Source organism: Varanus komodoensis, unplaced genomic scaffold (assembly GCF_004798865.1).
Source record: "Varanus komodoensis strain SLA01 unplaced genomic scaffold, ASM479886v1 scaffold29_1, whole genome shotgun sequence".
Lineage (NCBI taxonomy): Eukaryota > Metazoa > Chordata > Lepidosauria > Squamata > Varanidae > Varanus > Varanus komodoensis.
The window spans coordinates 1,030,421-1,055,466 of record NW_025335759.1 but is presented as its reverse complement, the minus strand read 5'-3'; the positions used below and the strand labels follow the sequence as shown (position 1 = coordinate 1,055,466).

Sequence of the window (25,046 nt, the reverse complement as noted above, 5' to 3'; positions counted from 1 at the left end):
TCTGGCAACTGATGATAACCCTTTTGAGTTTAATGAGGCTTACCATGAGGTAACTGTGCAGCCACAGTTAAATTGGGTGTATTGCAGCCACCCAATTTAATCATCTGCATGCTTTTGCCTGCTTAAATCCTATGAGCTTGATGGGGTTTACATGGCCCTAGCATGAGGCAAGGTGAGCTGGCTGCCTTGCTGGCAGATGCACCAGGTGGGGTGAGGAGGTGTTGAAGGCCAGAGCTGGCCATTCCTTCAGCTAGCCCAAAGGAATCCTGGGGACACTGACCCAATGTTTATTGTATATAACCTGAGGCCATTTCAAGAACAATTACAATTGTATATTACTAATGCACAATAGTAAAGCAAAGGATGATAGCATTAATCAGAATATATTATTATTGCATTGCATTTATATCCCTCGAGTTCTTTCTCCTCAATTGAAGAACTCAAGGCAGTTTACCTCCAGCAAGCACCCTGTGAGGTAGGTTAGGCTGACAGTGAGTGACCGACTCCGAATCACCCAGTTATAAATTTATAAATTACAATCACAGACATTTTTGATATCTTCTTTGCTGCCACAGCAAATACCACATTGCAGTTTTAAAATAAGATTTCAGATGCTGGCTGGGTCAGCTTCTGCATGCAAAGTGGGTGGTGGACCCCACCTTGCCCCTTCTTGGGTGAGCCTTGGTGCCTTCTTCTAAGAGTCACCTCCAAGGGAGGCTTGGCAGGTGTCAAGAAGGGAGGGGGCCTTCTCACTGTTGGCCCTGACAAATATGGAATGACTTCCCCACTGAGGCCCACCTGGTGCCAACACTGTCCTCTTTTCAGGGCCACTCTTAGACACTGAATGACAGCAGTCAGTCATTTATGTCAGCTGGCTTTGACAGATCTGGTATGTTACTGAAATCGTTTTTAGCTTGACAGAGCAAGAGTGTGCCCCTCAGCAAGCATCTAAAAGGCCACGGAATTACAGAAATTCCCAGCACCATGGCCAGAACACTGCTGTGGCCTCAGAGCTGGGGAAGCTGTGCTACGTGATGCCTGATCCATGGCCAGAGCAGAAGGAACCGGCTTCCTCTCCAAGCAACCGCAGAAAAGCAGTTTAGCGGGTGATCTGGGGACTGCGGGGAAGGGGAAGAGATCAGCACTGCCAGCTGTGGGACTTTCTTCCCCTTCTGAAGCTCCACAATGAGGCTGCTGAATTAGCCATTTAGGTGTTTTGCAGAGTGAAAGGACTGTAAAGGCAGTTTTGCTTCTGTGCTCCTACTGCCTTACACAAGATACCTGTAATCCTTCAAGTTCAAGGGGTGACATCCTCATGGGACTGCATTTAAAATGCTTTATATTTTGCAGATTGAAATGTTATCCTGTATTTATTTCATTTCTTCTGTCTGGGCTTTGTTATTTGGATAACCACCCAGAGAACTTCAGCCATTAGGCAGTTAAGAAATGGATTTAAATGAATGCATCATGTGCTCTACAGTTCTGCTTTAAAAAAAAGAGTGAGTGAGGCAAGGCATTATCTATTGTTCACCCCATGCTTTGTCTGTATCCTCTTCCCACACCCCACCCATGGCCATGCAGCCTTGTAAAAGTGCAGACTAACTCCATCCTAGCTCCCCGCAAGAAAGTATCACGCAGAAGCCGTAGCACCAGTTTTGGATGGGTACCTGCCTCTGCAACTTGCAAACCTTGCTGGAAATTTTTGCAGATTCAACCAGTGGTAATTACAGGTGCTCACACAGCGCTGCTGGGTGCTACATGTTTCAAAGGAGGTTTTTTGTTGCAAAAGATCCTGAAATATCGCCAAGGCCACTAATTTCGGCCTGTATTCCTTCCCCATGCACAGTTCTTCAGCTGGATAAAACATGAAGGGCAACTCTACCACACGTCTGCTTCAGTCATGTGCATGTGACTACAGCAAGAAGCAACATTTTGCAGGGTTCTCTGTTTTTCTTGCTGCCTCAGTGGGTGGGGAATCTTTATGATCTTCTTTTAAATATCCTGGAAGAAGCTTGCCATTTTCTAAATATTCCAGTTCCTTGTGTAATCCAATGTACTCCAGTTTTAATAGGACTTTCAATGGGGCAATTTCCAGGTAAGGAGAAATCAGATTGCAACCTTGTAGACCAATCTTTTGCATGAGTGCTCAGACCAAAGGAAGCTTCCTGGGGATAGTAAAGTATCTTTTTGTGAAAGAGTAATTTGGGTGCTTCATTGCCTTTCCCCTCTTTCTCCCCAGTTCCTCAGCACCACTGTCAAAATGTGTCACAGCATCAGATTTATGAGTCATCTCAACATACACTTCCAGCACAGCAACCAGCCCTCAGTTAGGCAGAACTCCTAAAGCTATATGACCTAGGAGTAAGTCCTCACTGAGATCAGTAGAACTTACTTCTGAGTGAACACATATAGGATTGGACTGTTAAGCCTGTGCTCAAAGTTTCAAAGTATATTAGTTTCAAAGTATATTAGTTTGCATTCATCCTTTTGGTTACCTAATATTATGCATAGTTCCTTCTGAAACTTAATCTTCTTAAGTGCTTGCTTTTCCCGAGTTAGTATTCATCACACATCTGATGGTTGAACTGCTTCTTCCTGGTATTATTTTTGTGCCTTTAGCAGAAGTAGGACAGGCAGAAATGTAGAGGGTGATGCCTTTCTCTGAGATGAACATGAAGCAATGGGGAAGACATTCGTGCAGGCTGTTAAGAAGCACAAAAACCGTGCCTTGCAGAAGGGGCATTGCCAATCCTAAGTGTCAGTATATGGTCACCTCACTTCCGTAACGCTTTATCCCAGATAGCACCAGTGTAAGAGCAAGCTTCGCGAAGTATAATGGACTTTACTTCAGAGTACAGCTGTTTTCTGTACCTCTGAAAGTGCCATTTTATGTTTGTTCACAAACAAATATTAGGAAGGACTGTAATGCTATACATGCTTTCCAGGAAGTAAGTCCGATTGAACTCAATTCTGAGTAGGTATGCATAGCGTTGTACTGTTCATCTTGAACAGTATAATTACTCTGTTAGTAAGCTACCTTTTCAACCCCGGCCCAAGCATACGCTTCCGATAGCTCTTCCTGGCCTCTCGGTCTTTCTTTTTTTTTTTTAAGGTTTTTAATTAAAAATAAAATCTGATCCGGAGCATCATGGTATTTGTAGTTTTTGTGCCATCCCAGAACGCGAGGTGCGTCCGAAGTGTTTCCCGCCTCGTCTACTCGACGCATAGCTCGCGGTGCCTTGTGGGAAGTGTAGTAGTGATCCTAAATGAGCGATGGGCAAGAAAAAAACCGGGTTACCCGACCTCCTTTGCGCATAGCGACTTCCTCTTTTGGTTGCTAAGTGACTGCAAGGGCGGTAAGTTTATTTCGGGATGAGCGGTAGGCCTCGGACGGCGTCGTGGGTGCTAAAGCGCCATTGAAGCGTGTGCAGGGGTTGCTGCGCTGCATCTTGCTTGAGGGGTCTGTGGGCAGCTGGTCGGCGGAGTGTGACCAGGATGCTGGACTGGAGGGTCCAGCGGGGGTCGTCTCAGGTCCTTCCGCGATTCTCGTTGTAGGATATTAGGGGGACGCGCAGAGGCTGCCCCCATTGAACTGAATCTGAGTGGTGTTAAGCATAATGGCGATCGTGCGAATGCCAGGAGAGGAGATGTGCGAGTTCGTTAAGTATTCATTGCGCCTTACCCCTTGGTTGATACGTCGAAGGCTGCAAGCCTATACAAGTACTAAAATGAGAGAAACTCTCCTTTACTGGGGTCTGTTCAAGGTGCTCCTGACTAAAATAACACCGTACGGCTGTAGCTCTATATTTATATGGGAATGAGCCACACTGAAGATGTACTATAGTTCTTCAGTTGTGGACAGTACAGATGATCTATTCCTAAAGAGGGGCTGGCTGTATTTGCCTGGATATGCTGATTATACCTTCAATTTGTCTGGACACATGATGAAAGACTTGGTTTCTTTCTGTGCCCCTGCCCCCTTTCCGCCCCATATCTGCTCCTGCCTGCTTGGGCCCAGATGGGTTTGGACACTGTGTCAGGTTAGGGTTATCAGTTCTTTGTTGGTATTAACAGAGGCTTAATAGTGAACATTAGTAAGTGTTGATGTTTTTATCTCTATGCAGCTTCAGTCTGCTGTTAAAAGGCACAAGAATAGGTCATACTGGCTTTTTTTCTGATCCCTTGGCAACTGTGCATCAGGTTAACTTCCTGTCCTTTTGGGAAGCATTGCAATACCTTATTTAAGCTGGCTTTTGCTATCATAAGGCAGTGTTACATACTGGTAAGAGGATTATCTTGGGAGCTTAGTTCTAGTCATCACTTGGCCAAGAGGCTCATTGTCTTTTAGCCAGTCACTGACTTTCAGTGTAACCTACCTCACAGGGTTGTTGTGAGGGTAAAATGGAGAGGAGAACCGTATAAGTGTCCTTTGGCAGGAAATACATGTAGTAAATATATAGTGACTATAATTATGATCTTTTTAAGAGTATGTTTTAGCCTGCATTGAATTCCAAAGCTAGGTTGAGCTAGGTATTAAAATAATAAATATGCACACAGTATCTCACTTTTGTGTGTCTCTGTGGGGAAGCTTGTTGCTTTTATCTGTTTCTGACTCTTAACAGCTCATCACTTTAGCAGCCCAAGTTGTTACAATTTTTTTAGACTCCTTCCCCCACCCACTGATTTATGGCTTGATTTCTCTTCAGTTTGTGACTCCCACACACTTTAAAAACATTTTTGAACTTCTTATGGCTTGAAATAGTTCCAGCTGCATTGAGTAGGTTTTGACAGGCATATTTCTTCAAGGGTATTAGCTCAATTTCTATGATTCTGTGCACTTTGTAACTGCATGACAAGCAGAAATTCCATTTCCTGAATTTTTGCCTGTTATGATACTATTATGAGCACAAGAGCCTTGCTTAGGAAAACTTGGCAACTTGTTCATGTTTATGCAGTAAACTAATTCACTCTGTGCGCTTGGACTATGGTTGCTTGACTTTTGGTGCACAAGGAGTATTTGTTTATGGAAATACAGGTGTAAGGTTTCTGTCAGCTTTGAATTCTAACTTCAGTTGGAGATTATCCCAGATCACCCTCTCAGAACAGACTGGATTGAGTTTTATGTCCAAATATATTGTCTAGCAACTTTATGAGTTGCTAGACTTGTATACTTGGAATTTGTTTGCTGCATTACTGAAAGCTTAGCATGGGGTAGCTATTTCATGGTTGCTATATGACAACAGATCTTGGTTTTCCTCTGCTAAGTGGCCACTTGAGGGAGCTTCAGGCAGTTCCAGTAAAATAAATGCCTGGCATGAAATACACATGCATCCATATCATAATATTTAGCCTCTAGACTGCTTTAGCAAAGCATTGCAAGAAAAAAAAATAGCATGGACAGGGCTACTTCACTTTGCATGCTCATCAGAAGGTATGTCACATTGATTTCAATAGGATTTTCACACAGGTAAGTGTGCAAAGGTCTAATGTCTTTCCAATGGTGGTTTAGTGTTAAAATTGAAAATACTTGCCACTTAGAAATGCAGTTGTAGTTCTCAGCTTTTCTGGACATCTGGCATTTTAAAAGGTCACACAGATGGAGCTGAGATTTGGAGCAAACATTTCTCTTCTGAGCACAAATAGCTGGCTAAAGGCAACTTGGAAATGACTGTTATTTGGTCAGTAAAGTGAAAGTGTCTCTTTTCAGGATAGTGATATAGCACAAATGACTAGTCATAACTATGTGGAGTCAAATTAACTAGTAATTTCTGTGGCCTTATATGTAAAGGTGGGCCAAGGGACCTTTATTATTGCCTTAGCAGTTTAGTAGCTATTCCCAGGATTAGTGCAGAGGTCTTGTTTTGTTTGAATGCTAAGAATATTCAGCCTGTAATGCTCCATGCGACTGCTGGGAATGGGATTACTTCTTTGAAGCAGGTTGAATAATTTGAGTTTGAAATTGTAATCTGTCTGCCTCGTTTTGGAATGCCTTGGCAGCACCACCTAGTTTATAAGTAAAGGGCTTGCTATACCTGTGGAGATAGGGAGTGCCTTGGGAGCAGTACAGGGCAAAGCTTATGGGTAGTGTTTTGCCTATTCCTGTTTAGGAGGATAAGCTTGGTCTTGTTGGAGAGCTTGAATAGCAGCCTCTTGGCACTTTCTGCAAAAAACAGAATATATCCCTTTTGGACTGTGTGTGTTTTCTGGCATTGTTTTTACATTCAGCTTCTTTTCTTCTCTCTCACCCCTGGCTCACTACAATTTGTTCTTTATTGCTTCCTGACAGGCATGCATTCCACTGTATACTTTGGGTTTCTTCTCCCTCCCCTCCCACCCTCTCTTTTGTAGCAGGTCCTGGAGAAAATTTGGTATTGCTTGTTCTGTTATTCCTCACAAGACCAACTCCAACTTGTGTTCATGGGAGCATAATCTTGTTACCTGTAGCTTTTTGAAACCTTGGGAAAAAAAGATAATTCTGCTTCTGTTACCAAGGATTTATGATTCCAACTGTGCAAATGGCTTTACATTTTATTTTGATAATGGAAAGACAATATAAAGTATTTTCCTCCCACTTTCAAAACTTTTGACAATATATTCATATTATTGCTTATCAAGGTGGTCAAAACCATCTTTGTTTTTTTAATATAACCTTCCTGCAATATGCGCAGTGCAGCACTGGGTGTGATTCTGAAGCAAAACATGCATAGCCAACTGGCCCCAAATCTGCGTCTCATCACTGTGACTCTAAGTTTGCTGGGACTATTAGAAATTAGGTAACTTTGGAGCTTACAAGCATGCTTGTGATCTCACATGGGAGAGTAAAATGCATCTTTCTGGTTAAAGAGCATGAAAAACCTTGTCTGTCAGAAAAGCAAGGTATATGTTTCCAGGACTTGCATAAAGAGGGTAGTGGAGTAGCTCACTAGGGAAAGCTTCCATGACAGGCAATCATCGAATCTTCTAATTTGAAGAAAGGATTTTAAAAAAAAATAATCATGACCAACTGAAACTTGGAATTTAGCCATTCCCTTGACTGGAGTTTGACTTGCCCTGATAGCATCTGGCACACGTTTCACCTGGAATGATAACTTAGAGGGATGGAACCTGAAAGTGCTGAGACACTTTTATCCCATGAATGCTGACAATTGGGACTTTTGATGCCAAAAAGCAGGACAAGCCAGAAAAGAGACAAGAAGATCTATATTCCGGGAAGCCAGATTCAAGCCTGAGCAGGTGCCATAAAGTAAACCACAAGCTATTTATTTAATTCCATCTGGGTTAGTGATTTTTCTCTTCTTTGTGCCACCATATTAAAATGCAAAGCCAGTCTGCCTTATGTGTCAAGCCACAGTGGCATTCTTTAAACCTGCCAACTTAAGACTCCACTTTGAAATCAAGCATGGGAACACTGATGCAGCTTTAACCCTTTTGCAGCACATTAGAGCCTCCAAGTTGGAGCCTTCGGATGGTTTTCTCACACAGTACCAGTGACTGCATGAGAATAACCAATAGCTCTGATGTGTGTCTGAGTAATGTGCGTAGCTGATCTTAGTTTGTCAAAATGAAATTGCAGGATGGGTGGGGCACTGAGAAGGCAGCAAAGCTGACCTTCAACCTCTGAAGCAAATTTCACACTATTTTAAGTAGCAGGGTTTGGGCTACAAAATTGTTACTGTTTTTTCCAAGCATTGTAAAGACATAAGCCTAGCCAGTTTGATGTCATGCACACAAGAATCTGGGGAGTGGAGAGGAAAGATAGAAGTGCCATTTTTTTAATCTCTCTTGTACACCTGAGATTCTGTAGTTTGACACAATAGCCTGGCTGTGTCCACATAGGTATGTAGTTAGCTTACATTTCTAGCAGCTTCAATTTTCCCACTTTTAAAAAATATATCACAATTTGGCATTGTTAGCTGCACTTCTGTGCCATTCATTTGAGCCCATAGTTTTGCACTACATCTATCACATTCAAAGCCTATTATTTAAATTACCTGCACTCACCAGCAGATTCCCAAGACTGAAGATAAGCAGCATCACTTTGTACCTGGAATCAGGGGAGGCCAGTGGCTCCTCCATAGCAGCTTTTCTTTTGAGATTTGTAGGAACTATCCATGGTGCTGAACTCTCCCTCCTGAATCGGTTTGCCACAATGGCACATCATAGATAGTTCCTACGAAGCTCAAAAAAAGTTGCAGTGGTTGAGGAGTTACACTGACATAAGGGTCACCCACCTCCCTTGTCTGCAACAATCTCATTGAACTCGGCTAGGCTTATCTCTGAGTTGACATGTGTAGGATTGAGCTTTTGATCTTTCATGCTTCCATGTAGTATTGAACAAGATGTACTTTGAGATCTGTGTTTCTGACTACCTTCTTTTAAATCTGTTACTTTATACCTAACATGGCTTATTCCATTCTATGTTGTTATTCTGATGATGCTTTAAACATGCGACTATATGACCAATCAGTTGACCTTTCTAAGCTTGTTGTTTGCCAGTTTTATTTCTTGTACTCTTAGAGACAATATGCTGACTGCTTTCCAGTGTGAAAAGTTTTCTCCTTTATACTGATGGGAAACAAATGTTCCTTCCAGCCAAAATTGTGATTTGTGCTGTCACTGTTTGGTCCATGCTGACAGGGCTGGTTCTGATACGCAGAGGTTATGGAGTCTCATGGTAGCTTTTCTACAAATTCATTGACAACGGGCAGAAACAATGTTCTATACCTGGCTGGCCCAGAGTTCAGTGTGGCTATCCTGTTCACACTCAAAAGTCTAGAGATAATGGTGGCTTCGGGAATCTGAATATACTTAACCATAGTCTTTTCTGTGAAGGTTGCTAGTGTTCTGCTAGCTTCTCAATATGGAGAAAAAAAAAGCAAACTTCTCTGCACTTTGCCTGGAAGGGTTGTAAATCTAAGAAGAAAAAGAGCTTAGGGCTGGTTTCTTGTTCTCTGCTAAATAAGATCAGAAAGGCAGGAGGCCAATGTTGCTGGGAAGCTCTTTTGCTTTTCTCCCCAGTTCTGTGTGGAGGGAGATGTGGCTTAAAAGCAGGGATTCAGCACGGGCTCGGTCAGTGTGCTCCTCTCTTCCAGACAGGGCATAGTGGAGTAGATTGCTGCCACCTGTTCCTAGGGCTGTGGTTGAGATGTGCTATGCTAGAGGCTTGGTAGCAAGGAACCATTTGTCTTCTGCTGATGGCCACTGGCTCCAATAGGAAGAGACCTATGGTGCCTGTGTGGGAAATTGTAGGAACAATTTTATTTAGCTGTAGGCATGTTACTCTTTGATTGCTTGTGATGTGCCTGTACTTGTGGGACAAAGATGCTCCCACAGATTGGCCAGTTGATTTGAGCCCTTTGGACAGCTGGATTTTCTCTCCCTGTGTGATTCTGCTCAGTTTTCATAACTGCGTTTCCACAGGGTGGCCCTTCCACTGTTCAGCCCATATAAACCATATGCATATATAGAATTGCACTGAGTGATGCTAAAGCAAGAATGGATCAGAGATTTCTTGGAGCCCACCTTGGATCAGATGGTTCTTGAAGTCATACAGTTTTCTCCAGAGCAAGGAAATTCATGCTATTCATTACTTCATGGTACAGCAGGGTCACTGAATGGGATGCTTTCACAGGAGAAGAAACACAAAAATTGTTGCCCTGGCAACTGCACACTGGAAAAACAAGTGCCATGGAATTTTCCTCCCCAAGTGCATGCAAGAGCTAAGCAGCTGCAAAGAATTCCTTGCTCTGAATCTCAGTGAAGTTGAAAATCCCAGAAGATGGTGCAGCACCTTTGCTACTGTACATGACTTGCCAAGCCTGGATTCCGTCCTCTTTTAGAATTGCTTCTATGCTAATGGATGTACCGGAGCTGAAATGTTCCCTGGGTGTATTGCTCAGTAGTCCACATGGATTGTAGAATCCAGGACTGGTCTGTATGAAGGCTAGTCACTCTGCTGGGTATCTATTAAGAAAGGAAAGGAAATTGTTAAAAGTTGCACAGCTGAGAACATTGTAACTGTTTTCCTTGCCACTTCTGTAGATAAAGAAGTGTGCAGATTTTCAAATGTGGGGCAATGTAATGTTTTTTGCCCTGAAAAACCAAGGGCAAATGTGGGACTTGTAATTTGCACAGACCAATGATCAGACTGACAATGTGCTTAGCTGCAGCAGGACATTATTTTCTATTTATTTATTGCGTTTATGTCTTCTGCCTCCCATGATGGGACTCCAAAAGGGTGTATGTGGTTTCCTGGATAGTCCTACTATTTAAGCAACAAATAGAACTATTTAGCCTTAGAAAAGTTACTATGCCCTGAATGCTAAGAAAATGTCCTGGTGTATGGATGCTTCCCACTCTGTAAATGATTTATCATGATTCTCTTTGTAGCCTTCTTAGTGTGCCTGTGAAAAAAATACATCTCCCCAGGAAAATGCAAGGGGAGGAAAATAGAATGGTGCAAGGTCTTAGAATATGTCATCTTAGGTTAAATTAAAGGGTACAAAAGCCTTTCTGAGTTATGTGTCTTCAGTTATTATGCAGATGGTATAAGAAACCACCTCATTCTCTGCACAGCATCTTTGCACTGGGAAGCTGGTGCTTTCGTGGTAGTTAATTGCAGGAGGTGGATGTTCTCAGTTTATCCCTAAACTTGGTTGATGGCCAGAGGAAGCCATGGCTTTTCAGCTTTAGTCCCCCAGCCCATCTGTAATATGGGGATAATAGTGCTGAGCTATTATTAAAATTGTTTTGAAAGATTACCAACATACTATATAAAGTGCTTTTGAACACTTAGGAAAAGCATTTACTATATTTTGCTCATGGAGTTTTGTCCCAGGACTCACTTCTTAGATATTTTGTTGAGGGTTATCTTCAATATGCAGATATGTCATACAGGTCTAAATTATGTTGCGTTTGGCATTGTAACTATTTTTATTTATCTCCACTGTTGAGGAAAAAACGTTGGGTGATTTGGGGTGAAAGTTGAAATCTTGTAGCAAACTGTTCTTTTCTTCTTTCAGCCCAGGACTGGGAAACCTGCAGGCTGTATCTGGCCTGTCACTTAACTTCATGGAGTCTGCAGTCAAAGTGTAGATTGGATTAGCTGTCAGCCAACTTGATCACTGCCTTCAAAGCTCTCCTCAGACAAGAGAGGGTTTTAAAATATTTGTTTGGCTTCATTTATTCTACAAGCCAGTGGCCCATGATAGGAAAAAAATGTTTTCCCCTCCTGCATTAAGTATGTATCTTCTTTTAATTTGCCTTCCTTGATTCTTAATGCCGCCGCCTTCTTCCTTGCCCCTTTCCAGCTAAATCATCATTTCCAGCAATAACCAAATGGAGGAACCACTACAAACACTTGGAAGTCAGAAAATTAAGCAAAATAAGTAAGTCTATTCCAGAATTATTTACTGGGATCTGTTTGTTTAGAACATGGATTTGTTAAGGAAAACAGGTGGGGACTATATCCACTGAACAAAGCAGTGCCCCTGCGAAGTGGAACATTCCAGGATAGAGCCACGGTGTCCACATATGAGCACTACTGAGTACCTTTGTCAGGGAAATACTGGAAATAATGTTCCATAGGAAGAGGGGGAAGATTACTAGACCTGATGAGATTGGCTGGAACACATCTAAGGGCGAAACCAAGACATTTGGCTGTGCTGTTTCCTTGACCATAGTTGCCAACTGCACGTTGCACAGAATGAGGTGGTGGAATTCTAGGCAGTGCCACTTTAGGTGGGAAATATCATGTGTATTGAATGCTCTCTCATGTTAAAAGCTTCAGTATGTAGTAAGCTTGAACAGCAGGGGGGATTTCTCTAAATCAAGGGTGGGGAAATTTCTGAGGCTGCAAACCTCATTCTTGTGGGTGGCAGTCTGCCAGGTGACCAGAAAAAAATTAATTTATTAAAAAAAACATAAATCAGTGTTGTCTGGAGCACTATAGAGCCCCCAAATAATCACATTTGTTTGTATACTCCCTAGTGCTTGGAATGCCAAATTGGGGAGTTTTATTTGCTGGGCCAAATGCAGCTGCATTTTGCTCATTCCTGCTCTCCTTTTCATGGTTAGTTTAGTATGTGGTTGGGGTGTGTGTTTGTATTTGGTTACATCAGGGAGCTCCTGATGTATTCTAGTCCCCACTTGAAGTCTGTAGTGGCATAGTCCAGACTTCTGCCACCTCATTCTCTGTACTATGTACAGATTTAAGCAATGTCCTGCAGAATTTGACCAAAGCCCTATCTAGGCCATTGTTTATTCCCATTGTGACTAACCTGAGACATAGGAAGCTCTTAAGCACTTTCCTGCTTGTTGTATTCCTCAGCAGCTGTTGCTCAGAGGTGTACTGCCTCTGATACCTAAGGTAATATAGAGCCATCCTGGTAACATGATTTTTACTTCACAATGATCCTCAGGCATGGCATTGAAAAAGCCCCTCTGCACCCACCTCTATGGCTTGGGATGTTTAGAAGTGGGGGGTAAATGACCACACAGTGCATGCGGCTTAGATTACTTCCGAGCCTGTGCTCTTGTCAACTGCTCCACAAGATAAGCCACAAGTCTGACCAAATCTGCAACTTTGCCATCATTAGTTTGTGATGTGGCAGCATGTGTTTATAAGATATAGTGGTGAACCAGGAAGGGGCACTTTCCTGGTGGTGGTAGACTGACCATAAGGTTTCTTTTTTACTTCCTGAAAAACCAAGGGGAAAATACATAGTCTTCATATTCAGACCTCACTATTTGTAGCTAATGGGAGTTCAGGTACCCAGGCAGATGCTGGATTGTTACTACTTGGCTAAATAAGCCTTGAGGTGTTTCTTTGCATAAGGCCACTCCTGGTTTCCACAAAATGCACCAGCTGTGGTGTCATAGCACCTAGCAACTCATGTGGAAGTGCATTTAAAAAGAGACATGGGGGTGGGATCCAGTCAAGACTGGGACTTTTGAGAACAAGCATGGGGTGTACATTACCTTCCTCCTATGGTCCCACTCCAAGCTGTTATTTGCATTACGAGGATAGCTCCCATTGGTACCAGTGGAGTCTTGCATCCTCATCACAATAGGGTTCCCCCACACGTGGTATTCCTTTTTTGGGTGTGGCGCTTAGGTGGAGAAAAGTCACTGTAAAGGTGGTAATGCATTTAGTGTGATGTGTCATTCAGTCCTTAATTTTCAGCTGTGCCAGTAATATTTCTTCAGAAGGATATGATTCTCAGTATTTAGGGAGCCCAAGTGCCTTCCACTTTGGTAAGCCTCTTATGGCCAGTAAGGGAAGCAGAATACTGGATCAGATCCCATTTGCATGTCTTTTAAAGAATAATGGCCTTGCTAACTTAGATTTCTTGTTTGCTGCACAGTCAGGCTGTTTTCTCCAAGCTGGGAAGCCCCTTTTTGGAGGTGTCCAGTTGCCGGAGTCATTATTACCCCTCCCAGGCGCAGTTACTGAGTCAGGAGCAACGATATACGGTGAGATGGCGGGGAGGAGATGAGTTTGGCAAATAATGTTATAGGTTCACTAAGAAAAAGCAAATGTTAGCAGGAGGGGCCAGAACTGGCCTTCTGGATCCCTTATCAGCCAGCTTGCCACAGGGCTAGGCTTGGCATGGAGAGGGCTGGTGTGGTGGCTGGAAAATAAGCAGCTGCATCATGTCTGGGTTTTAAAGCTTCTTGAAACTCCCTGGGATCATAGTGTACGGACACTCTTTGCTTTCCTTCCTAGGTTCTAAGTCCATCTCGTTGTCAGTGCAGAAATTACCCCACCTCTCCCAAGCAGACAGAAATGTTGAATCCTATGCAACCAAGTTTTCTGCCTGATTCCAGCTGTCAAGAAGTGAAACCCCCTCAGTCCGACTCCGCAAGCCCTTTCAATGAGTCATGGCCTTCGACAGAGCATAGTTCTTCCTCCCTCACTCCTGAGAGGGCAAGCAATCTTCTCTCGGAACAGGTGTCAAGTACTAAGGCACTGACCTCACCAAAGACTCAGGAATCTGTTTCAGACAGTGAATCAATTCTTGCCAGGTGAGCCACTCCGCTGGAGATTCTCTCTGTAGGATAGTAGGAAGGGAGCGTTATAGGAGAGTTAATTGATGTGTGGGAAAGTGGCAGTCCAGTGTTCAGATCACATCTGAAAGGAGGGCTCACTGGGAAGCCTCAGTCAGTTCTGTTTCTTATATTCCATTTTCCTTTACTACAGCAGGCAGCCTTTCTGGTTCTGAGGGCCGCATGCAATGCCCAGCAGTGGGTTAGAGGACCACACACAAACACACCATGTATGTAGGCACATGCACGCGTGCACTCTTTGCCCCACCTATTCACATTTCAGGGTGCAGAGATGGAGATGTTTAAGCCTCCCCTCCCTTTTCACTGAGATCGGGGGACAAATCGTGGGAGGAAGAGGAGCGTGCAAAGTCTCTCTTTCCCTCTACTGGCTTCCTGAGCTAGATCACAGTTTCCTCCTCGCTGCCAGCAGTGTGGAAACAGTGAGCTCTGCCTTAGGATAACTGGCAGAAGAAGTGAGCATGAAGCCTCTCCACACTCCACTGCTCAGCAGTCCTCTTTTCATGATGCTGCTAGCAGCAGAGGAACAGCAGTTTGGTTCTTCACTGGGAGAAGGGTACAGGGTGCAGTGGGGCTGCCATGGGCTGCAGAGCGAGTGAGCAGGTGCGGGCTGCATGTTGGTCATACGTGCTTAATGCTTGGACCACAGTGTTTGGTCTCAAGGCCATTTCAGGGTGATCATTACCGGCAAAATCTGTGTCCTTGTTGGCAATATAGCGGCTGTTTACATGACACAACAGTTCACTGGATTATTTAACCCACGCAGGATGTACGGATTCCATTCGGAATGTGCCACCCTTGCTCAGGGGTTCTGGTGTCATGCAGACTCAGTGAATGTGGGTTATGCAAGGCTTGAACACCCTCACATGACCCATGGTCTATTTTCGGGGTATGTGAAGGTTGTTTAACCTTGCATAATGCACACTTGCCAGGTCCATGTGATATGACGACCCTCAAATGGAGATGTGGTGCCCTTTGGTGCGACAGGTTCTTTGTGGGTCGCATAAATCACGATGAGCCACAGCGCATGGGCTAAACCCAGAGTATCTCCTTTTGTGGGACAGGTACATAGCACGATTCCGTTACGGGCAGCCCGCAACCCGTGGAGAGCGTTGGTTACCCAGCGGACAATCTGCTCAGTTCTGGTGGCTCAGTCACTCATTTTCTTCAGAAGGCACGATCTCCAAGAAGGCAACATCACCATCTTCAGGTATCTGTGTCCAACAGGAAGGATGCCGTTATAATGAATACCGCATTCTTGTTGTGAGCCGCCCCGAGGCTTTGCTGCGATGGGGGCGGCATAAAAATGTTTTTAATTAAATAAATAAATAAATAAATAAATAAATAAATTCTCATCAGGGCGGGTCAATCTGAGTGGATCCTAGGAAGGGCCTGTTTTCCTTTGTGTCAACAAAGCTGTCCTAGTTTTATGACTGGATGGTATGAGTAGGAAGGGTTTTTATATTGGATGCGCGATGATTTGATTAAGAGTAAGCAGAGTGACATTTAGCTTTTGTCCAGCACTGTCTGTTTCCCAGCTGTAACAGGAAGTGCAGCTGCTCTGCAGTTGTTGGTAGTGCACACAAGGGGGTCATATTACACCATTCCTGAAAAATCTGCACTGGTTGCTAATTGCTTTCCAGCTGCAATCCAAGGTGTTGGTTTTGACTCTTAAATCCATGAATTGCTCAGGACTTGGCCATATAAGGGACGATCTGTCTTACACTGAACCTGCCCAAGCATTAAAATCTGCAGAAGAGGCCCTTTTGAGGGCGCCATTACCCATAAAAACCTGTTTGTTGGGCATGAATGAAAGGGCTCTCTCCTGTAACCTGCAAGCTGTGGAATGTACTCTCCCAAGAACAAGGATTGGCTCCCACTTCCCCAGCCTTTGAAAGGGTGTAAATATGCATCTTTTTAGGTTAGCCTTTTGAGCAGCACAGTTTTATTATTTTACCTTTTTACTTTTAACTTCTCATTTGTTTATATGGCCTTAATGGCTTTTAAATAGATAAAGCTAAATGCTAAAAATAAACAAATCCCCCCACAGAGATCTTCCTTCTCAGAGAGCACATATGCGCCAAGGTTATTAAAACAGCAAAATTTAACGCCCTTAATCTCCTTTGCAACTATCAGATAACTATGTATGTACCCTAAGGCTTTTTTATTTTAAGCTGGCAAGGCACTCTGGAGTAATCTGGGCCTCTGAAGGACCCCATTGCTTTTGAGAATGTGTTCTGCTCCTAGCACTCATGGCCGACAGTGTAGCAGGGCTGAGATCTGGGCTCATGTTCACCTGCTAGCAGAAAGGTGCCGAGGGAAAGCTATGCCTAGAGCAGAATTCAGCAGGGCCATGGATGTGCATCCATGGGAGTTTCTTCATGACTAAGTGTATTTTCTTTGCAAAGATGGCTGACCTATGTGAGTCCTTATTTTTTTAATGAAAATATCTCCTTGCAGACACTATCCAGAGTGAAATGAGACCCTCCCTTCTCAGTCCAGCTTTGGATCAGTCTCCCTCGGTGAGTGAGGAGGTACTCTTTAGGAAAGGAGAAGGATTATTATTATAATAGGAGAGGAGTATTAGGGAGGAGATAATATAGCCCTGTTGGTCCCCCATCCTCTTGCCAACTTGCTGGAGAGCTCCGCCCCACTGGGTTAAGGAATATTGTATGTGGAGAGCCTTACATTTAAATCCTTGCTCAGTCTCACTGAATGGCTGTGGGCAAATCGTATTTTCCAAACTTAGCCTTCTTCACAGACTTGTTGATGATACAATGGGATAATCCCATGCATATTGCCCTGAGCTTCTTGGAGGAAGGGCAGCATACAAATGTGGTGGAGAGAATCACCTATGCAGACTTGTTTGTGTGACCCTTGTCCTACTTGGGGGATTCACTTTACTTTGGGCAAAATAAATGTGAGTCTCACTGCAGTATTTCTCTGTCAGCAGGATACTTAACATTGGTCCAAGTTAGAGCTGCGCTGCTTTTCAACAACCAAAGATCTTTTTAAGTTTCTCAGTTTTCAGGCAGGTGGAAGTCCTGTTTTGCCCTGATTTGGTCGCTTTTTCTTGGCAGGCTAACAGACCATTTTTACTCGCAGTTGTTCCCTCGCTGTTATTGTAGTTGACTCTTTTGACTTATCTGTCGACTCCTGCCCATTTTCCCATACCAGAGAATTAATTTGCTCAATTCAGTGGATTGGACTGTCTTCTGCCTCACTTTTGCCCATGAACCTTCACACCCTGGACCTTCCACTTGCTCTAGACCAGCACGTTCTTTCCCCTTCAGCGGGCTTGCAATCTTTTTGGCTGAAAACCGAGCAGTGGGGCAAAGCAGGACCCTGGGCCTCTGTGGGCTACAGAGAGAATGGCCAAGAGCTACATGGAGCCTGTGGGTAACAGGCTGCCCATATGTACTCTATGGATCCTCCTCCCTGATCTCTTCCTTTGCATGCTGCTTTGTAGGGAGAATCACAGGACACTTCCATCCTTGATCCCGAGACTGTGAACCTGCAGGAGAGAGCAGCCAGACTCTTACATAGAAGGTACTGCCTGTCCTTGCATTTTTGCCCCTCCTCTAGTCCAGGCTCACATAGCCCAGAGTCCTCCAACAGTACTGGACTTCAGCTCCTATCAGACCTAGCCAGCATGGGAGTTTGGAGGGCACCAGCTGCAGACCGCTGATCTGCCAGCCCCGTACTCCGAGTCAGGCTTCTCGGCCAACCTGCTTCCCTTTTCCCAACCACCACCCCTTCCCGCCAAGTTCTTCCCTCATGCGGTTGTCTCTCTGTGCACGCAGCATGTCCCCCTTGAGCAGTTCCAAGCAGGTAAGCTTGGAAGGACTGAGCACCACCACTCCTTCCGCCATCACGGATGCCGATATACTTGTGTCTGGATGTGCCCCACAGCACCGAGCAGCACACCAACTCAAAGGTAAAACCAGCGGTCTGGGACCTTTCCTCTTGGGGATTCCAGTACTGTTGTTGCCCCAAGACCCTGGCAGAAGTGAAGCATTGCAAAATCAAATGGAAACAACACTTGTTCAGCAGTGGTGACAAATCGGCATATACTTAAGATGATTGCCCCAGAATGTTCGACAGCTACATTTTTTTCAGAAGATCTTGAAAACATTGCAATTATAACGCCTCTCTTTCTCCCCAGGTAGCCTGAGTGCTCTGCCTAGTCATATCATTCAAATACCTCAATCGCGTTATTCTAAACCAGAAGATGACATCCTATTCCAGTGGCGCCTGCGGCGGAAAATGGAGGAAGCAAACAAAGCTGTAGCTGAGATGCCTGCTGTAGCACAGAAGAGTCAGTACATCCAACCTACCTGTGCTTCCAGCATGGTAAGACATTGAAGCAAATGAGTGGTTTAGCATAAATGTGGGAGCTAAGGTGCTAGAGAAACAAAGAGATTGTTGCGGTATGTTTACTGTTCTGCTGAATGGATGTATAATATTCCAGGTGTCATAACACCTGCTGCTGCAAAATGGAGCTTTTCCCATGGCAGATGGCTGGTTCTTGAAAGCAGTACAGGATGGACAAACTCAAACAGTAGGCAGGGTGTGGGCCTTGGGATGACCAGGGATTTCCTGAATTTTGATTATGCGTATGAATTGATGATACAGAATCGTAGAATACTAGAGCTGGAAGGGGCCATGAAGGCCATCAGGTCCAACCCCCTGCTGGTGCAGGACACTAGCTTACACCAACCCATATATACTCTACCTTCCTATTAGACACACCGATGGGCAGTTCCTGTTCTATAAGGTGGGGTACTCAGGCAGGGATGGACTTGTTCTAAGGCGCTGCTTCATGATTCCCTGTCAGGATGCTCTTTGGACCCTTTTTGTCTTGTTCTCTGCAGCTCAAAAGAGCATCTCTGAAGTCACCAGAATCCACTAGTCGCAGCACTGAAGGTGCCAAATCATTGGGGACGTCTGAAACCCAGCTAGACATGAGATGCACATACAATACACTTCATCCGTGCTGCTTCTCGAATGCTATGGGAAACTCAAGCGGCCAGCAGCTCACAGAAACTGTTCCCTTTAGTAATGGTACTGTGGTGGCTGAAAGTCCTAAATCTGATGGGCAGATTGGAGTAAAGGAACAATCCCTAGAAACGGGTCCTGTCTGTGTGTGTGTGGACGCTCTTTCCCCACCAAGACCTGCAAGAACCAGCAAGCATTCAAGCCAGAGCAGTTCATATCCTGTTCAGCCGGCAGCCCAACCTCGTGATGGAGCTGAGTTCAGACAAAGTCAGAGGCCATTCAGATCCAGGCAGAGCAAAGTGAAACCTGTCCGCGACTCTGGAAAGCCACAGAAGAATTCTACAAAACATTCTTTTCAACATGTCTTGGGAGAGGTATGGACATCTGGGAATCTATATGGCTGTCATCATAAATCAGGGAAAGCTAATTTAGTGGGTCATGAGCGCTTCAGCTTAGACGTGAAAGTATGTTTCTAGTCCTCATGGTTGCAGAGATTAATATGAACACTTAATGACAGGTGCTGCTAAAGGTTTAGGAATAAGAATTAGTTTGGGGCTTTTACTACTCTTGGGAAGGACTGGTTGGTCCAGTGCAGGACCCCCCTCCCCCATGCCACACCAACATTTTTCTGCCCTTAACACATGCTTCTGTCCATCTGATTTCCACTCTGCCTTCAGTGGGTTCCAATTTTTCTACCCCTGCTCTTGTTGCTAAAAATAATAATGCCAAATTGTGAAGCACCTCTGTATTGTATTTCACGAGAACAATGGCTTTTGAATTCTTCTAGGGAATTCCAAGGTTACCTGGAAGCTTATCCAGGGTCCCTCAATAGAGAGATCAGTCATAATACACAAAAGATTCCCTGAGAGACAGCTTTCCTACCTCTTCTAACCTTCCCCTGCAATGCACAACCACAAGCATGTGTGTTCTAGGGCACACTGTGAGTTCATACAGAGAAAATACTGGGTCTCAACAGGCTTGTTTAGTTGTCTGTGCAGTGAGTGTTCATCCTAGAAGAACATAGCTATGATGTGTTGGCCAGGTTGGAGCAAATCCATGGGGCACGGTGTGTGTCAAAGCATCCAGCAAATGGAACCTGCATGGGGAGAGTAGCTCTTGTGTCCATCTCTACAGCAAGTCGTTCCTTTGCTTCTGTTAGCTCAGGAGTGTGCCTGCCCCTTCCTTTTGCTTCATTTCAGTGCAAGGATTCTCTTAAGTAGGTCTCTGCCTGTTCCTTGGAGAGCAGGAAATGTCATTGCTACCTCTGGATTTCAAGAGCTGAGGAACCTTCCTTGTTTTGTCTCCTGCTACCCAGGATGGGCAGGGGGCTGGGTTTGTATGGGGTTCTGGCAAATGCTGAGGAGTTTCTCCATAGCACGATGTGGAACTATTCTTACGAAGAGTACTCTTCTAGAATAAAGCATCACATTCAAACAACAACAGCAAACCATTGAACAGACAATGTGTTCAAATGGCATGACTCTAGATCCTTCATTAGGCATCATGTATTTGAATGGCACAATTCTTGATGTTTTCCACAGAAACTACCTGCAAAGAAAAAAAGCAATCCATCACAGAGCAGTGGCATATAGCTAAATAACTGGGGAAAATTGGGAAGGGCATCTCTGGGTATTTCCAAGTCTGCTATTTTTATAAGGCAGTGTAGAAGACAGGCAAAAGTTTAACAGTCTCTCTCTCTCTGTTTCTCTCTCACATTTTCTTCTGATCCAGGTGGTTTCTGAAAGGCTTTTCTCGCCACCTGAATCTCCAGTTAGGGATAACTCGAAGAGTTCAAAAGATGGCTGCTCAGATCAGTCTGTACCAAGCATGGTTGCTGCTCCTTCACATCCCCAGCTCCTGAGCATGGCTGCTCAGCTACTGGAGCAGGCTGAGGGTAAGAGAGCAGGGGGCAGACATCTGAATTTCTTAATGGTCTTTAAGCACAGCAGCAGTGGAGTCCACTCCATTTTGTCCTACACAGGGAAGCACTTTCCTTCTGGTGTTCCATGCTGGCAATGTGAATCTAGGCTCCTGCTCTTCAGTGGCCACCTCTGGCATTGCCAGGGGAGTATGGTCTGTGCAGAGCTGCTTTTGAGCAAGCAGTGAACTAATTCGACGTTTGCATCTCTCTCTCTCTCTCAATATTTTGGCCTAAATTGCTTGACTGAAAAGGGAATGGGGATGTGGTTGGGGATGGAACAAAGAGTATGCACGAACCAGAGTATTTGACACACTAAGTTGCACTACCTAAAGTGCAGCGCATGTCGAAGCATGTGCTTGGCCTGCATTCATGCATGTGTCCAACTGGAACTGACAAGGCATTGCCATAAGTTGAAAGCAGCCGAAGTTGCATTTGGCTTAGAGGTCAGTGCCATGGCATCGAAGCTGCAGCAGGGGTCCCTGGCTAGGTCTTTTGCCCTCTGCCAAGGTGGAATCCGAGGCAAGATGCGAACGCTGTCCAGAAGAGGGAGGGAGCTGTGGGAGCCAGGATGGGGCGCTGCATCAGGAAGATGTTTGGAGCGAAGGGAAGGGAGACACGTGAGGGAGGGATCGAGCAGGGGAAGTGGCGAGCAGCTGGCATCAAGGGCTTTGAACGAGAACTGTGACTGGCATCTGGTAAGCGATATTTTATTTTATTTATTTAAAACATTTCTATGCCTCCCCATCGCAATAAGCCTCGGGGCAGGATATGGTATGGTTTGGATCAAAGGGTCTGGACCAGAGGTGCAGAGGAGCTCTGCAGACTGACTAGGGAGAAAAGGAAGGGGCCTGTTCAGGAGTGAAGTATTTTTCCATGTGTTTCTGTCTTACAGACTCGGATGGCACAGAGTTTGAGGACGATTCCCTGTTGCAAGTGCTAAGGGGCCAGAGGGAGTTCCTACGCAGCCAGCTAAGGTTGGTTTGATAGTTGCTGCGTTCAGGGCTGCAATGCCTCTGACTGACTTGGCTGAACAGTTTAGCCACTCAGCATGTGGTCGTGTTAACTCTGACCTCATACTTTGTGTTGCTGTGGTGCCTTCTGGCCCTCAGAGGTGGTATGCGTTTCTGTACTGTTTCCATGCAGAGCCGTGGATGTCCGGTTGGCTCAGCCAAAAGAGTAGCATTCTAAGACATTTGAAGATGGTTCCTTTCTCCTGCTCTGGAGCGGTGGATGGAGTTCCAGGCACCTGAGATGAGTTAAGTGAAAGGATTTCTGGAGGCATGTAACTAGCACTCTTCTGGTTGATTGCGCTGCCTGCATACGCAAGCCAGCTGGAAGTGCAAAGTGGCCAGGCACTGTTGTGTAGAGATGTCCCTAGTATGTAAACAGTGCTTTGTTCCCATGGTTTCATTGTATATTTTTGTGTTGAGTTTAAAATAAATTGTATTTTTGGATCAAAATGAATGGTGATAATTTTTAGTGAGACAATCTATCCAGCACTTACTTATCCAATGATCTAGGGGGTATGAAGTCCAAACTTTGCGTTTCATCTGGCCCAAAGGAAAAGGGAAACAATCTTTGAAACTATGATAGCTACTTCTGGAGTGGGAAGGTGGGATAAAACTTCTCCCTGAAAAATAACTGCATTGGATTTTATTAATAATTTCTGTAACCTTTTCTTTCAAAGACAACTTTCTTTTGTGGGTAATCTGTTGGCAATAGCCATAGATGAAGCTGCAAATGGATGGGTCACCATTTTTTCCTGCCACCTTCTGTTTTTCTGCCATCTCTTTCTCCTTCTCCTTCTCCTTTTTTTGCTGTCTCCTTCATTCCCTCCTACTAGACTGCCGGGAAAGGAGCTGATTGATCTTGGTCTGAATTGATTGCAAGCAGAAGATTTATGAAATTATGCCTAGAGCAGCATGAAATTAGGCTGAAGGTCTTGCTGTAGGTGAATAAAGTACATCCTAGAGCATCACAGACACCATTCTAATATGCTTAGGCAAGGAAGCTTGATGGGAGAGGTGGGCATTTGGGAAAGGATAGAAACATTTGCTTTTGTTGAAATAACCCATGTCCTAAGAAATACCGTCAATCGTTTACATATGATCCTGAACCACACCTTCACCAGCAGCACTTCTGTTTTGTCCCTTATTGGAGGGGGAAATTTTGTGGCAATATGAGCAATGATCAAAAGGCTGTAGATGGAACTTCTCTTTAGCATAATAGGAACGGGAAAATGGATACTGGAGAAATCAAGTAATTCCTGGAAAACACAAGTGCTCCCCATTTTGGCTCCTCTCTGTATTCTGCTTTTGCTATTATCTATAAAGAACAAGGAGCTTTGCTGGCTCAGACCAGAACGCCATTTAGTTTAGTCTTATGCTTCCAACAGTGCCTAGGGAGATGCCTTCTGGGTGCTTACCCACAAGGCATGGAATGTTGGCCTTTCTCAGCTGATGCCAGCATCTGCTATTCAGAGGCTGATAACTTCCGTACACAGCAGCTATCATTCCTAAATCCCTTGGCAGATTTCTCCTCTATGAATTTGTCTAAGCCTTTTCAAAAACAATATACTTTTGGAAATTTCAGTATCTTGTTTATTTGATGTCTATCCTGCCTTTTACTTTTTTGAAAAACTCAAGGCAACAACATTCTCAGCCTTCTGCTCTCAATCTTATCCCCACAACAACTCTGGTAGGTTGGACTGGCCCAAAGTTACCCAGTTACCTGCATGGCTGTGGGGGGACTGTAACCCAGATTGCTTGAGTCCCAGACACATGCTCTTAACCACTATACCACACTGGCTCTCATGGTATCTTGTGGTAGTGGATTCCATAAGTTCTGATAACTCCTTCCATTTTTTCCTTTACTGAATCTATTGCCAATCACTTTAATTAAAAGATGATCCTTTATTTTTAGCAGTATATAAGAGGTAGAATGTGACCGTGATGCATAGGGGCAGGATGGGGTAAATTTGTAATTTAAGATGGTGGTACCCTGCTCCCAATTTATTTGGGACTGAATTTGTTTTTCATAACACAACTGTCCCATCAGCCTGAGAAATGATCAGGCCAGATCTCACATGAAAAATCCACGCTTCCTTCCTTTTTGAGTTCCGACTTTGAACATTCTTTCAGTTTTGCCATCCTCTTTTCCCCTTTGTGTATGTGTGTATGCCAAGTAAAAGAGCAACAGATCAGAACTCTGAATAGTTCCCTGTATGGTTTTCTAAAACTCACTCATATCCCCCATAAGGCAGTTACAAGCCACACTTCTGAGCTTTCACTGTCCTGAGGTCCATCTGGAGAAGATACTCAAGTTGGAGCAGTAACATACACTTTGGGGACTAAATTTGAGAATGTGGGGGATTTGAATCGGCATAGCTGTGCTTGCCTAGGTAGTGCCAAGCATCAAGATAACCATAACTGGCAAAGAACAGGGTACTTTTTGTTGCTTGGATCTGTTTTGTCACACTGTTCCTTCCCAGCCATTGGCCTGACCTTTGCTCTTAGATCTGTCCATCTATAAAAGAGGCAACTTGGTCATTGACCCTCCTTGGTTCTCTCATGTAGCCTCTCTGAAACCTCTTCAGTTATACTGGGAGTGAGAGTACCTTCGTAAGTTCGCTCACGTAGCCTCTTTGAAACCTCATCCCCCACTCCTTAACCGTCTGGAGCAGACACAGCAATCTCATCTCTGCCTGCAAGGCCCGGCCATAGGATATTGCTCATCTGGCTGATTGTCCATGCTTTTGTGGGAGTCATGTTGATGCAATTTCATCTAAGATTTCATTAATGCTTGTGTATACTCTGAAACCTGACCCTTCATGGTGGATATAATGGTGCGAGGAGTGGATTCATTGTGGCTGAGTGGCTCATACATATACATGTTTAATCTCTGAAAGCCAGAATCCAAAACAATTTGGGTAGAAAGGATTTCAGGTATTCTGTAACTGTCTTCTGGAGTGATAGCAGACTGCTGTTTTTCAGCAGTGTGTCCTTGGAAGACCAATATCTGTCTAGTAAAGTAGGTAGGATGTCTGAATCGGAGAACCAGAGGG

The 25,046-nt window shown here is 44.4% G+C and overlaps 1 protein-coding gene across 2 annotated transcripts; it reads left to right on the top strand.

Moving 5' to 3' along the window:
- The first annotated feature begins 3,314 nt into the window (after nt 1–3,314).
- PROSER3 (proline and serine rich 3) lies at nt 3,315–22,437 on the top strand. Of its 2 annotated transcripts, XM_044435329.1 has the most exons (13): nt 3,315–3,356; nt 11,310–11,387; nt 13,365–13,473; nt 13,727–14,025; nt 15,129–15,274; nt 16,525–16,586; nt 17,534–17,613; nt 17,868–18,001; nt 18,230–18,417; nt 18,939–19,436; nt 20,794–20,956; nt 21,876–21,957; nt 22,127–22,437. In XM_044435329.1, exons 2-13 carry the CDS (start codon nt 11,338–11,340, stop codon nt 22,161–22,163), a joined length of 1,848 nt encoding a protein of 615 aa, XP_044291264.1. In that variant the 5' UTR covers nt 3,315–3,356; nt 11,310–11,337; the 3' UTR covers nt 22,164–22,437. The 2 variants fall into 2 exon arrangements, with proteins under 2 accessions (XP_044291264.1, XP_044291265.1); XM_044435330.1 differs by lacking the exons at nt 3,315–3,356; nt 13,365–13,473 and having other exon boundaries at nt 11,330–11,387.
- The last annotated feature ends 2,609 nt before the right edge of the window (nt 22,438–25,046 follow it).